Source organism: Diorhabda carinulata, chromosome 4, assembly GCF_026250575.1.
Source record: "Diorhabda carinulata isolate Delta chromosome 4, icDioCari1.1, whole genome shotgun sequence".
Classification (NCBI taxonomy): Eukaryota; Metazoa; Arthropoda; class Insecta; order Coleoptera; family Chrysomelidae; genus Diorhabda; species Diorhabda carinulata.
The window spans coordinates 5,841,832-5,856,517 of NC_079463.1; the positions used below are offsets into that span (position 1 = coordinate 5,841,832).

Below are 14,686 nucleotides of genomic sequence, written 5' to 3' on the forward strand. Positions count from 1 at the left end.
TGCTGACGTCGATTGATGCCGTTTCATTTTATTTGAGGTCATTTGGCCAATAGGTTTAGTTTTTGGTTGCTTTGATTAATTTTTTTCTAATAATGGTCTAAATTTATTTCGTTTTGGCACATCTACGGCTTTATTATATGCAAGGAGATATCACTGCTCCAGACATTTGTTTTGTGTTAATTAGGCACGTTATAAAATGTGTGAGATTTATTTTATCACCCATCTCAAATTTTTGTATGATTTTACATTTCAATTGGTTCATTTGGATAAAGTTTTGTTGAAATACCTAATAAAAATTTTCGTAAATTTGATATCTTTTTGATTTCAATAAATAACGATATGTTAATGGAACCAGGTCAGTTAAATATTCATGTTTTATCGTGAATATCGCGCCATTCTAAATATTAATAGTCCAGTCATATTAGTAGTTCCAGCCGGAAAAAATAGGTAATAAGATTTAATTCATTTTTGAATTATATAAGTCGTCTTAAGGTGTCGTAAGATATTGAAGGTGAAAGGTCAGTTTTTTGTATACTAGTTTCATTCTTAATTAAATGAGCAAAAAACAGTCAAAGAAGATCAAAGGTTCCTGTCGTTTTTAGATGTGCCCCACTAATGTGACAGAGATAAAATGATTTAGAGTTTTTGGTTCACTGGTCTTGTAAGTGGTATTAATAACATACGCGTATTTCAAATTTTATAATTTGAAGCAACTCCTTTTTTTATGGGAATCAACAGTGGAAATCAGACTAAATGTTTTAACTCTTTTTCAAGATTAACGGAATAGGAAACAGAACCTTTAAGGGATCAACAGCTTCTAGTACCTTCGCAATCTGATAGACCACAATGTAAACTACTAAAAATCCATCAAGAAGCGATTACAAGCTGGATTCAGGAGCTACTAGGAGCAAATCTGAGAAGAAACTTCTAAACTAAATATTAACGCTCAAAGAGTACGATAAAGAAATATTGAAAGGTTTTGAAATCAAAGTAATATGTCGGCGATAACACGGGAAATGAATGGAGAATCCAATAAAACCAAAATATTGTATCATCAAAGCTCGAAGTTCCCATGGTTCGGATGTATTTAACGTTCGGAAGACGGTTGAACAATGGCATGAATGAATTGCGAACTGTGAGATTTACAGGAAGGTATTCTGAATATAAATCAAGAGACAGAAGCTATGAAAGTTAACTGTTGAGGAGGCAAAGGCTCACACAGGGCTGTAGTGCCGCGTGGTAAGGTAAGTAATGATCTGACGCTTCTTAAGCGACACTATTATAAGCATTTCTCCACTCCTTTTGGTATATCAGCTCTACGGTCGAAACTCTTTGATACTAGTTATACTATTAATACATAAAAGCGTTTTTAATTTTTCAATTTTGTAATTAGTTGTGTAATCATGTTAAAAACGCAACTTCTTCGATGTTTTCCAATACAAATAGGATTAAATAATCATCACCTACTCGCATATATTAAATTCAATGTCAATGTTAATATAACAGGTAAATCTTCAAGAGCAGAGTTTTACATTGAAAATTATCTTCCTAAATATCTAATCGGTATTAAAATTAGCTGCAGCATGAGGAATCAATTTCATACATGCCGAGACGCTAATAAAAGGATCATTATAATTTTTTATAGTCATCTTCAAACTCGGATAATTATGTAACTGAATTATTACGTCGTATGTGAATATGTTTTTTTTCAATTTACATAAACGAGTGGATTATTATAGATTGTACGCATACTGCGCTGGATGTTGATAAGAAGTAAGTATAAAAATACATTTTATTTTTAGTTTATTGCGAAATATTATATTGGTTGATTTAAATGAATGAAAATATATAGATACAGTGCTTTAATACATAATTTTTAATTGGTGTACAATATTTTTAATTTGTAAGTACAAGAATTATTCGCCAATTAAATCAGAAGCTAGTTCAAAGTTTTTCTGTGTATTTCACATGAATGTGTTTTTTTGTAAAAATCAAACGTACTTTGAATAACGTGAAAATCGTGTTGATATTTCTAAGCTGATCCTTTTTAATATATATTTATCAAATAAGTACTACTAATATTGAAAACTTATCGTCAATATTTTAATGTACGAGGTATGATTAAAAAAACGCATAGCATCTATAGCTGCTTTAGTGAGAGTGAGAAAGTTGGACTTTGGAAACGCCTTTACAGTAAGTTTTGTTTTAAGTACAAAAGAAGCATTGAAAATAATAAGAATCATAATGTAGTTACTTCAAAGAATATTTAGAAGTGACATTAGCGTTTCAAAAAAGAAAATGAGGCAGTTAAAGACGAGGAAGATTCTTTGAAAACAGTTGGGAACGCGCAAAAAGTGTTTAAACAAGCGATTGATCATTTGAGAGCTTAATGACGAAATTAAAATCTAGTGCGTGTCCGTGCAAAGTGTAAATGACAGTTCTGGATCTTCACTTACAAATTATTCTATAGAATGGAGCAACTATTAGGATACGTAACCCGTTTCTTCATCAATTGTTTATCGATGTGAAAAATGTTAAATTTCTACTCAACATAGTTTCTTTTTGTGAAAAGCACGCATAACAAATGAGGGAAAATACGTAATTTCTTTACGTGTCATATACTAGAATATTAGCGGAGGTTGAATTTGATGGTAAAACGTTGTATTTCCAACTCCTATGAAATTTTAGAATTTATTCATAAAACTGCAATGAGAAAACATATTATACCATCCATAGAAAAACATTTTTCTCCACAATAATACATTCTTAATACATTAGATATTGAATTGGAGACTGATATGAATCTTATATTCCATAGATACCATTTTAGAATCCAGGGGTTGCCGGAAAATCACATATTTTTTTATTTTCCACAGGTTCTTGCACAGAATCTGATTATCGCTAAACATGTCCAGTTCTACCTTTGAAAATGGTAAAAAATAGTGGTATGATGTAACCAATTGGAAAAGGAAGAGAATATGACAAGTTTGAAAGAACTTTTTTCCAGTAATACAAAATATATAAAGTCTAACCAATTCAATAAGCAACGGGAATGCTAGAGGGCTTTGTTCCATATATTTAAAATATTGTGATTTCTCCTGAGAAATGTAGATAGAAGCATAAAAGTTTAAATAGGTTTTTTAAAAGTAAACTAAATCACTATTGAAATAGCGAAAACCGCATGTCGATTTCTCTTTTCTGTCTCGAGATATCGTAAGAAATTTGTAAACGGTGAGAATTTTTCGCTATATTACTAAGAATAAATCATTGAATTAACCATGTAACAAATCTAACAATTAACTTCGTTATTCGTTGCATCCTAGGTGTTGAAAATGTCGTCCATCATTTTCTATACATGAAATTAGTCGCTGACGGGTGGATAGGAAAGCAGCTTCAATTTTTACAACCTCAATTTTATAAAAATCGGCTAAACAGATACTTACAAGATTTTTTCCCACTCTCCCCAAATTTTGTTTGAAAACCTTGTGAAATTTGAATTGCGCAAGCTCCATTCACGCGCTTAATACCGAAAACAATGAATTTAGGTTTTGTTTTGAAAATAATTCATTTGAAATATTCATCAATGTTTGTATCATATTATAAAATTTATTTTCCTATTAATTAACTCGATTACTTCATGTGTGGATAGTTGTTATGCCTACGTATTTAATTTAACAATCAACAATGCACAACAGTGCAGTGCACTGTAATTACATAATTCAGCTAATCAAACGATAAACAGCTAGGCTCGCGACGCCGACGTCTACTTTATCAAAGAGTCAGCAAATTGATGATAGCGTCAGATTTGATAAAACAGATTATATCTGTAAAAAATCGTCACGTAACGATTCAACCTTTCGTGGAACAAATTTGTTGAAAATATCTGTTTTATGTGGTTCCTTTAATCTACAAACATTTCAGTTTGTACTCTATAAATGACTATTCGTTTACATAAAAATTTAAATAATACGTAATCGTTAAATTTGTTCCGAAAGTTTTTAATAAAGACACAAAGGACTTTGGAAAATAAGGACTAACCAAGAACTGAGGGATTTGTATAAATACCCACCAATAACAAGATACATGAAAGAGTAAAGGTCATGCTAAAGGGATATCAGGAAAGGGTCAATAGAAAATGGGAAGGAGGTACAAGAAGAAGTGGAAGGCTAAAGAAAAAAATTGTTGGATGCAGTGTTGGAAGAATTCTTCTACAGATCGTAAACTGTGGAGAAGAATTGTGAAACGACATTGAAAGCACATGACTTAGAGCAGGAATTGTTGAACAATTGATACATCGTTTGTTGAGGTGCATTGTAAAAATAGTAATTCAAAGCAACCGTGTGCAATCAGTCTCGAGCACAGTGCAACAGCAACTTTTGCAATACTTCTGCGCGTCTATGAATAGAGTGTTTTGTATGTAGCTCAAGTTTTTTGTTAATTTGAGGCATTTTTAAAAGGAAGAAAGTCTATGAAAGATGAACCACACAGCGAGAACCTTCATTTGCAAGAACCAATGGAAATATGGACAGAATCGAACAACTTATTACTTTACGTCGTTGGTTGATGAGCAGAATGAGTCCCACCGACTTTTTCTTTTTTTCTAAATTGAAAACTCATGTAAATGGACATGATTGAATTAAGGATGAAGCGCAATTTTATTAAACGACTCTTTGGTCAATAATATGTGTCCTCAATCTTCTAATTCATCTCATGTGAGCTCTCACGACTTTTTCCTATTTTCTGAATCAGAAACTCATCTGAACGGAGGTCATTTTGGGATATTAGACAACAATCAAATGTAAGTTTACTCACTCATTTTCCTCATATTCGAAACTCTTTGAGCTTGCTTCTGAATTAAAATTATTATACTGATTTTGGAAACTAGGGTCTACATGTTGCGGTATATTTCAGATTAGTTTTGGCAATGACTAAACCTTACGAAATAAAAATAATACAAAAACAAGAGAAAAAAGAAATAATACAATTTATGAGAAAATATTTTATGCCGGATGAACCGATAAACACATCAATAAATCTAGTGACGGAAGATAAACCTTTCAATGAACCTTTAGAGGAGTTTTTAATAAAAGGCTACGATAGTGGAGTATCGTTGAAGGCTGTCCAAAATGGAAAACTAATTGCTATTTGTATATCGTACATACTTGAAAAAAATGAGAAACACGAACAAGTAGAGAGCGACAATAAGGATTTTATGACGATTTATAATTTTTTGACGTATGTAGATGAACACTGTAACGCTTTTGAAGAATTCCCCGAATGCGACAGAGCTATAACAAGTCCTATTCTAGCGGTACATCCTAGTTACAGAGGTTTGGGAATCGCACGAGATATGATGTACAGAATTTTGTAAGTTTCATTTTTTACTATTTCCCCATTTCTACATACACTGATTTTACATTAGCAAATACTTTTTTTCTCAATACCCCATCCTGGTACAGGTGTTGAATGATGACAAATTGTCTAATATCCTTCGATTCCTTGTATAATATTATAATGGGTCTAGTACATCCTTCTCGACGGCTACTGTCGAAATTTCTCCAGATCGGATTTTTGTTTTGACCGCGTGGTATGTGGATCTTAGAACAACGGAAAAAGTGCGACCATAAAAAAATGGTTGTAGTAGTTTCAACGTGCTCACTCATCGATCTTTGATGAGCCAGGTCCAGATATCCTGAAAACGGCTACTATAGAGGATAACGTGACAAAAATCTATAATCTAGTTTTGCCAGACCGCCGATTGAGGGCGCGCGAGATAGCTGAGACAACAGACATTTCAGGGAATCGTCTGGATCATTTCCTGCATGAAATTTTGAAGATAAGAAAGTTGCCGGTGTGATGACTGTCGCAATTGTCACTGCAACCAAGCGCATCCGAGATCACAGACCATGAATCATTCGAATCAATGAGGTAAACCTGGGGAACGTGCTGTAAAGATAGCGGAGACTATCTTATCAGTCGGGGATGGCCACCGGTTCACATCGATTACCTGGAAAAGAGCAAAACGGTCACTCTAATATACTCAATACAATCGAAAAGTATATCATATATAATAATAATAATTTGAGTCAAATTAGAACGTAATCTTCGCAATGGAGTAGATAGCTATACAACGAACTTCTAAAATAGGAGAAGCCTGCTTACGGATTGGGAAAACGGATTCAAGTATGAATAAATAATCAAGAGTCAAGAGTAGTGATTCCTACTGTTTATTATAAGTAAATCTTTAACGTGCCCCAGAAGGAAAGACCATATCGAAAATGCGACTCAAAAAGGGCAGTACTGAGTCTTGAGGCACTTCAAATTTTATTTACTAGAATACATCGTTGTATCAACCCTTACAAGCTGACTTCTGTTGGTACAGTATGACTTAAACCAAGCTAGAGGTCTTCCCTCGAATCCGTAGTACTGTAATTTGTTAATTAAAATATGATCAACACAATCGAAAACTTAAGGAAAACACAGAAAGTTGTTGAAGTGGCGTGATGCTTGTTTAGGCTGGAGTAAACAAAATTTGAGCGAGGGAATATAGTATCACCTGTGTATTTGTTACTTAAAAATCCAAATTGATCCGTAGTAAGCATTTGATGTTTTTGTAGGTTAACAACAAAAGGATGATGCTTCATATAGTTTTTTTCTATGTATTGAGTAGTAAGCTTGATCAAAATCAATGGAAAGAATAAGTAGCCCCATACTTTGTTTATCCCAGCTCTAAAACCTCCTTGGTATCCTCCAAGTACACAACCGGTGAAAACTTTTGGCTTTATTTTAGCGAGAACAAATATGCATCTATCAGGAAGCTTTGGCGTTCAGGGCGGCCGCTGGAGATAAATGTTTAGTATTGATCAGTAAACGTAATTGTAGACAACGGGCCCAGATTACGAGTTCAAATCAATGAATCTAGTAATTGGGCTTTTAGTCCTTCTACAGTGAAAATGAGATTGAAAGGAGTTGGCCTTTTTGAAATAGAGGCTGTGAAGAAGCCTCTTTTAAGACGTCAAAATAAAAGTTTGCTAAAGTTGTGAGAAAGTGATAGAGAGTTTTATGAAGTGATGAATCAAAGTATGAGATTTTGGGTCTAATAGAAGACTGTATGAATATCGCTAACGGTTCCAGAAATTCCAACTCAGTTAACTAATAGAAGACTGTTTGTGCGCGGGTTTAAGGAGGAATGTGTAATCTGTGAAACACGGTGGAGACTCGGTGATGGTTTGGGGATGTTTTGGAGGAAGGGTCACTGGAGACCTAGTTAAAATTGAAGGGACTTTGAAGACAAAGGGCTATGAATAATATCAAAGGAAAATGTAGTACGTTCTGGCCAGCTGTGCAAAGAATTGGAAAGTAAGCTAATATTTTTCGACTTCGTTTCTTTGGAATATCCTGAAAAACGAATGGAATCAAATAAACGACGATTATTTGTCGAATAATACGGCGTTTGCCAGAATTGTGCACCGAAAGAACAAAAGCAGAAGGGAGTTACATCGATGAATGAAAAATTTAAATATGTTACAATTACAAACTTTTGTTTTGATATAACTATATTCTTATCCATATATTTATACATAAGATTTTAAAAAAATGCATTACAAAATGTATCGTATTGTTTTCATTTGTTGTGAACGCAAACTATAGGGTGGGCAGAAACTTTCGACCGGTAGTCTACATTACAGGTTAATACCCGAAATACCCAAAGCATTTTCCATTTTTAAGAATCAGGAGTTGTAAAAATCACAGTTATTTTAAAATCACTCATATTTAAAAAAAGGAATTTAAGCATTAAAATATTATTTGAAAATATATAGGTTGATTAATTGGACGGCTTTTATAAGATTGGTCACATTTCTTAAATCAAAGTACGGCTTCTATTTATTCATTTTTTAATATTGAAGTAACAGTCAACCTCTGGTATTGTATGAAATAATGGTTATTTTAAATCAATTGGGTATATATTGAAACCCTATACGTGAATATTATCTTTCATAACGTCCAAAGTATCATAGTGTATATCATTATAAATGTTAATGAGATACAGAATCCTTGATGGCATTGATGGTGACATATCTTGCATAAAATTAGCCTAGAAAATTGATAGAAATGTGATCAACATTGAAAAGAGGTAGTAGGTGCTTCAAAAGAAGTAAACTAATTAATTCAAATGATTATTTTACTAATATTTTATGGTGAATATATACATTCACAAAACTCCAAATTTATCGAATCCAATTCTGTTATTCAAGGTCAATCCTGCACAATTATGTTTTCTCATATCCAAGGTGTATCATTTTTAACTATATGCAGGATTTATTTGAAAAAAAAACTTGTTTCACTTGTCACTTGTTTTTACATATAGAAAAAAAGTTTACATTAAAAAATAAAGTTTCTAGAAGAGTAAGGAGATTCAAACCATAGCATAATTCAGATATAGAGGCTTTGTGGATGATTATTCAATTAATAAATTAACCTTGGAAACCGATATTATTTATGAGACACCTCTCTTTAGTTTTCAACATATATACTGGTTAAAAAATCGTGAAACACCCTGTATATATATTAACAAATAAGCTCTCGTTCCTAGAATAATTATAAATGGTTTTCCTTACGACAAATACAAATTATTCTGTAGCATTTGGGAAATTTTATGTATATGCCAGAAGGTCAGAATCGATTTTCAATGATGACCCCAGCAAAACGGAAAATGTGTTTCTACATATATGGTAAATAATATTTTCAATTTATTAGGGATTTATCCTCTATTGCAATATCGGAGAAAAGGAATAAAGGGATAATTTAATTAATGGAATTTCAGTGGCGGAGTGGTTGTGATATTTCGAATTAAAAGTTTTCAATCAAAGAAGTTCTCACATTTAAAGCGCACTCAATGGAATGAGTCGATATAAACAATCTTTACAACCAAATATTTTGCCTCAAGAAGCACCCAATTAGATAAGGCATATCAGAAATTGGAGAGTGTGGATTCTGTGGAAAGAAAAAAAAGACTCTAGTTCTAGAATAACTTCCCATTGCAAGCATTCGTTCAGGATAAAAAACGAGTTGTTGCAATTGATACATCTAAAAAGAAGGCATCAGTATATGTTCAAATTCAAATAAACTTTTATTCACATTGTATTATAAGATACAATTAGCGTAATTGCTATATTTATCAACCATATTTTATCGACTAGAAATGGCGTCAATTATAATATTCACGTCAGTAACTCTATAGTCGAAAATAAATTTTTATTATGAATAAAAATTGACATGGCAAATAAATATACACTAACAAACACTTAACTCACTTAATTGATATTAAAATTTCTATGTATGTCGAACACATCACTGTAATTACTTAATTGTGTAATTTACCATGTAACCGTACATGAGTGAACTTTATCTACAAAGTATTCATTTTGTACATCAACCAACCATTTCAATTTTTTATACCTCTCTTGCGGCTATTAGATTATAAGAATGTTATGTATTGAACGGAGCAATGACGAAAAAACAAATGAAAATAATTTTTAATCAAATAATGTAGGGGTCATTTCATAAATTAATGTCAGCTCCCAATATTAACTTCGATTATTTAATAATCATACAAAAATAAAGCCCCAATACTCGAAGTTTAGCTCGGAGACGTCAATAAGGTTATTCTTTGGGCTTAGATGCAAAAAATTGTCGCACTGCATCTTCAACATCCAAGTCCTTCGATCTTATTATGTCTTGTTGTAAGAGAAATAACTTTTGGTTAACTAACTACATATTTCTCCAATCAAAACTCATTCCTTGGCATCAGCTCGGAATTGCGCTAGACTGGATGCAACAAAGTTCTCCACTTTTATCACATTGTTTTAGACCACCAAGATTATAACGTAGGTTATGAAAAGAGCGCGCAGAACTCGTTGGGAAGTTTCTTCTGGATATTTGATGGAAAATGCTGTATAAGTACAGTTCATTATTATTAAAAATATCTAATTATCATTCATATCATCAGTTGTTAATTTGTTTAAAATGCCTGCAGCGTTTTTGAACCTTAGTTACTTCAAAGAATGAGAAATGTCAAGAATAACAGTATATTTTGAAAAAGATAATAAAACTCGCGTATGGCAGTTATAATTATTTTGGAAATACCTTGTAGTTTTCGAATTTAATGCTCAATTTATAAAAAAATGATACCAAATAAATCTAACCAAATTTACCCGTTACGTTGAACGTTTGTGAAGGCAATGAAATATTCGGAGTTATGATAACCAATTTATCATTTCACATTTATATAATCTACCAGCTTTAGAGCTTGTAAGTAGTAGTTTTTTTTTCAGATATGTTTAAAAAACTCAACAGCTCCATCTATAAAACGCGTTAGGTCCCTCGAGATTAAACATTTTGTAACCGTGTCAGAATATTTTTTCGACACTACCTATAGATTTATTTTAATTGTGTTTTGTGCCAAAAAAATTACAAATATTGATGAATGAATTCCTTATAAATAAAATGGGGGAAAAAGAGTTAACAGAGACTTCCTCAATACTCGAAATCTCTTTCTGCTATATAAAAGTAAACTGTATTACATCAAAGCACGTTTTCTTTCATTAATTTGACTAAGGTTATTAAAATCAGACATGCAGAACTCAGACTACAAATTCGTGTTTACTTGTGTTATTGATCTATTTGAAATTGGATATTAGATACAGATGAGTGAGTTTGAGATGTATTTTGACTGTTGGATTAGTGATATTTATTTGAACCTAGCTCATCAAAATTTGAGTGGTTATGTACCTGTTCTTCATCAAATTTGTTAATATTGATTGTGTGTATTCGAATGCATCGTTTTCAAATTGTAATCCTAGTTAGCCACATTCGCTTTATAGTCCAGGCGCTGGATGGAGTTGAGTATGCAAAATGTGAGGACCGGCAACTATGCTTTAATTCTTTTACCTGAGAACCTAAATAATAGAAAATCACATGTTGCCGGCAGTTGTGCTGGTCCGTTTTCCTTTTCCTCTTCCCATTCTCCCTGCTCGGCACGTTGCTGAGTTATAGCGCTTGGAGTAGTCAGTAGAAAAGAATTTGTAGCCCATAACGGTTTATTTTTCCGTATTTTAGTAATAATATTCAAGTTTTTTCACAGTCGACTGTTTTATTAGTGTTATTTATTTAAATAAAAGCGCGGACAATGTCACTACAAGTGATAAATGTGAAGAAGCGAAATATAAATGAATTGTCGTGTTTGTTTTGCGATAAAACGGGTGATTTAGTGAAGAATCCAAAACCACAAACGTTTATTAGTATTAAAAAAGCAGCGGATCGCAGAAAAGATGATATTAGTAAGAAAATAGAAAGTGTTACAGACTTTACTGTACACAATTGTTCCTGGCATCGAGCTTGTATCGCAGGAGAACGCCTCTACTTCCACCTCCTCTACAGAAGCAAATGTTTCAGGTAGCCAACGTGTTCGTCGGTCATCAAGAAGTGAATTAAAACTTGATACGAAACAGAAATGTTTAATCTGTGGTAAACAAACAAGAAATAAGAACAAAAATCTTTTTTTATGTTGTGACATTTCAGCAGCGGAAAAAATTTTAAATACTTTCACAAAAATTGGCACTTGCGAATAACCCGCTGATTTATTTGCGATGATATGACATACTTATAGGGGCATTTGAAAAGCTGATTGATGAACTGAAACATCAATTAACATCTCACTCTTTTGAAGTGTCGTTCTTGGCCAAGCGACCAGCTGAACTCACTGAAATAGAAGATGCAATTGTAGAAAATCGTGTTATGAAATCACTGCTCATTAATAAGTATGGTGAAAATGTTTTATTTTCATATCCGAGTGACAGATCAAAATCATCATTGATGTTTATGGGCAATATACTACTGGATGAAGTCATTGAATATATGCGTACCGTAAATTCAACAAACTACACTGTTCAAGTAGCTAAACAACTCCGAAAAGAAATATTAAATACTAAAGTAATACCAGATGGATACTTATGTGATGAAATTTGAATTGAACAATTTTTACAAAAAGGTCAATTACCGAATACTTGGCAAATGTTTATGCAAGTATTGTTCAGTGCAAAGAATAATAAATTAAGTGAGAATTATAATCGACGAGCGTTATCAGTGTTTTATGATGTGTATTACACGATTACTGAAAAACAGACTCCAAAGCATATAGCCTTAGCTCAATCTGTACATCATTTGACTCGATCGAAACAATTAATCGTTATATTGAATAAATGTGGGCATTTCATCAATTACAAAGCATTAAAAAACTTCGATAACGAAGTAACAACGTCAATTGTGTGTGAAGATATAGACAAAAAATTGCTTATTCCTAAAAATATAGTTCGAGATTCATCGTTATTCCTTCATGGAGCTTTTTTGAATTAAAAAATTTTTTTTATCAATAATAATTGTTTTTATTTTTAATTTTCCTGTTGTTTTTTCACTTGACTAGCTGTAAGTATCTTTAATCATAAAAATCATTTGGATATTCTGACTAAAACAATCGTTATAATGATATCAAAGTATGCGTTCAGTCCATTTACTAAGGGGTTTGGGTGTAAAAAAAATTGACCAATATGGCTCCTGGAAACATCCAGAATCATAATCTGCATGCTTTTATGAGTTCAAAACCATACACCGAATGCGGTCCTCACATTTTGCACACTCAACTCCATCCAGCGCCCGGTCTATTACAAGAACTTTGTTCAGTGTATTGTACCGTCAAAGGATCTGTCTATTTCGGGGAATCCCGATTGGGCTTTGTATAAAAAATGATAACATTGTGAACATTTTTATGAAGGGAAGCGTTAAAATATTGTTTGGGCTGGTAACATGATTTAAAGGAACTAACAAATGACTCAATCACGTCACATTATTTTACTTCAATTAAATCATTTATCATACGGACTTCAATCTTCTGATAATTTCTGATTTGTTACGTTAGTTTAATCTAAATCTAAATTGTGTAGTAATTAATTCAATGCATCTAAATGTTCTCGATTTTAGGTTTTTTCTGTTTAAAAATATTATGACAAAGACTTGAAGAAAAGTCGAAACGTCAAATTTTATCTTCCAAAAATTATTGAATAAACTAATTTTAAAACAGAAGAGACCTAAAATTTACATGCATAAATATATCAAAAGGTCTAAGAAATTAGAAATTAAAGGAATTTGTAATAATTTATGACGTATTTAAATTTAAAATTGTCATTTCGTGTGGATACAACTGCTTATAAAAAGCTTTTGTTTTAGGGAAACCGGCAAGGAGAAAAAGTGTGGTTTTATGGTAGTAGAATGTTCAAGTCATTTTACAGCTTTAGCTTTACAAAAATTAAATTTCGAATGTATATACAGACTACCTTATGAAGATTACAAAGTAGATGATAAGATAGTATTTAAAACGAAACCACCTCATAATGCAGCTACTGTGTATGTGAAGAAAATTGATTGATTTCAATAAATTATTTTATACTTATGTATATGTATGGATTTTGGTACTTAATAATTATTTGATAGTATACCAGACAATATTGATTAGTGAATAATAAGGATATTTTTTAAAGTCTAAGCTTTCATTTTTCCTCCACGTATGTCCATAGCTTTTAGGAAGCCAACCGAACGAACCAGTCGAGTGACAGTTTTTAAAAATTTCGAGACCGGAAGTAAATATTTTATCTAAAAGAATCGCAAAAATCATGATAAGATAAGATTACTGTATTCGATGACTTCCTGCACACACAGCATTCCATAAATGCTGCTTACTACTCTAACCTTCTAAAAACCCACGTGAAACCTGCCTATTGCTAAGTAGTCCAGCGCGTAAAGGCGATTTTGCTTCTGGATAAACCACGCCCTTAAAACGCGCGTTACACGCACGATACAATATAAGAACCGGGGCTGGGAAATACTAGAACATCCCGCTTATAGCCCACATTTATCATCCTGTAACTACCACATGTTTGGACAACTGAAAGGAGCTCTTGGAGGTCAAAAATTCAACACAACAACAACAATAAATGTTTCGATCATTTTTGAACCTCCCTCGTATAAAAATGCATCCTTTTCCATGAATTTGAATTTATTTTCCTAGGAACGTCATTTTGTTTCGTGAATATTGCGAGTTTTTTTTATCATTTTTGGGTATTTTTAAAAACAAATTAACCGAAATTTTTCTGGCTAAAATTGTTTTTCACTTTCGAATGCTATTAAAAATAAAAATTAGAGAAAAAACTTTTCCTGATTACCTGGGGAAACACATCACCTTTGAAAAGGTATCGATTTTTTTGTTTCAGATGATTCGGTAACGAGTTGTAATGTTCACCGCAAAACAACTTTTTTTTCAAGGCGCCTCGGGAGATTCGCCATCACAAGCGTACTTATCGATATTTTTTATTTAAAATTTTTTCTTTCATACTCTACAAGTTGTAACACAATACGTAAATAAATTGAAGTGGACAATATTGACGTACAAGTATTGGTCGTCTGTACACAACAGAATTATGCTTTATAAACATATTCTTAAACCTATCTAGTCGTATGATATTTAACTAGAAGACTGTGCTAGTTAAAGTAGTCTAAAAATCATTCAAATATTCAGATCAAAGTACTAATGCTCCGGAAGACAGAAATCCCGAACACTAAATCAATAAATAAGATA

At 32.3% G+C, this 14,686-nt stretch overlaps 1 protein-coding gene across 2 annotated transcripts; it reads left to right on the forward strand.

The window, feature by feature from the left end:
* The first annotated feature begins 1,213 nt into the window (after nt 1-1,213).
* Nucleotides 1,214-13,591, forward strand: LOC130892770 (arylalkylamine N-acetyltransferase 1-like). Of its 2 annotated transcripts, XM_057798374.1 has the most exons (4): nt 1,214-1,244; nt 1,507-1,773; nt 4,912-5,367; nt 13,282-13,591. In XM_057798374.1, exons 3-4 carry the CDS (start codon nt 4,925-4,927, stop codon nt 13,478-13,480), a joined length of 642 nt encoding a protein of 213 aa, XP_057654357.1. In that variant the 5' UTR covers nt 1,214-1,244; nt 1,507-1,773; nt 4,912-4,924; the 3' UTR covers nt 13,481-13,591. The 2 variants fall into 2 exon arrangements, with proteins under 2 accessions (XP_057654357.1, XP_057654358.1); XM_057798375.1 differs by lacking the exons at nt 1,214-1,244; nt 1,507-1,773 and adding an exon at nt 1,801-1,903.
* Nucleotides 13,592-14,686: the final 1,095 nt, after the last annotated feature.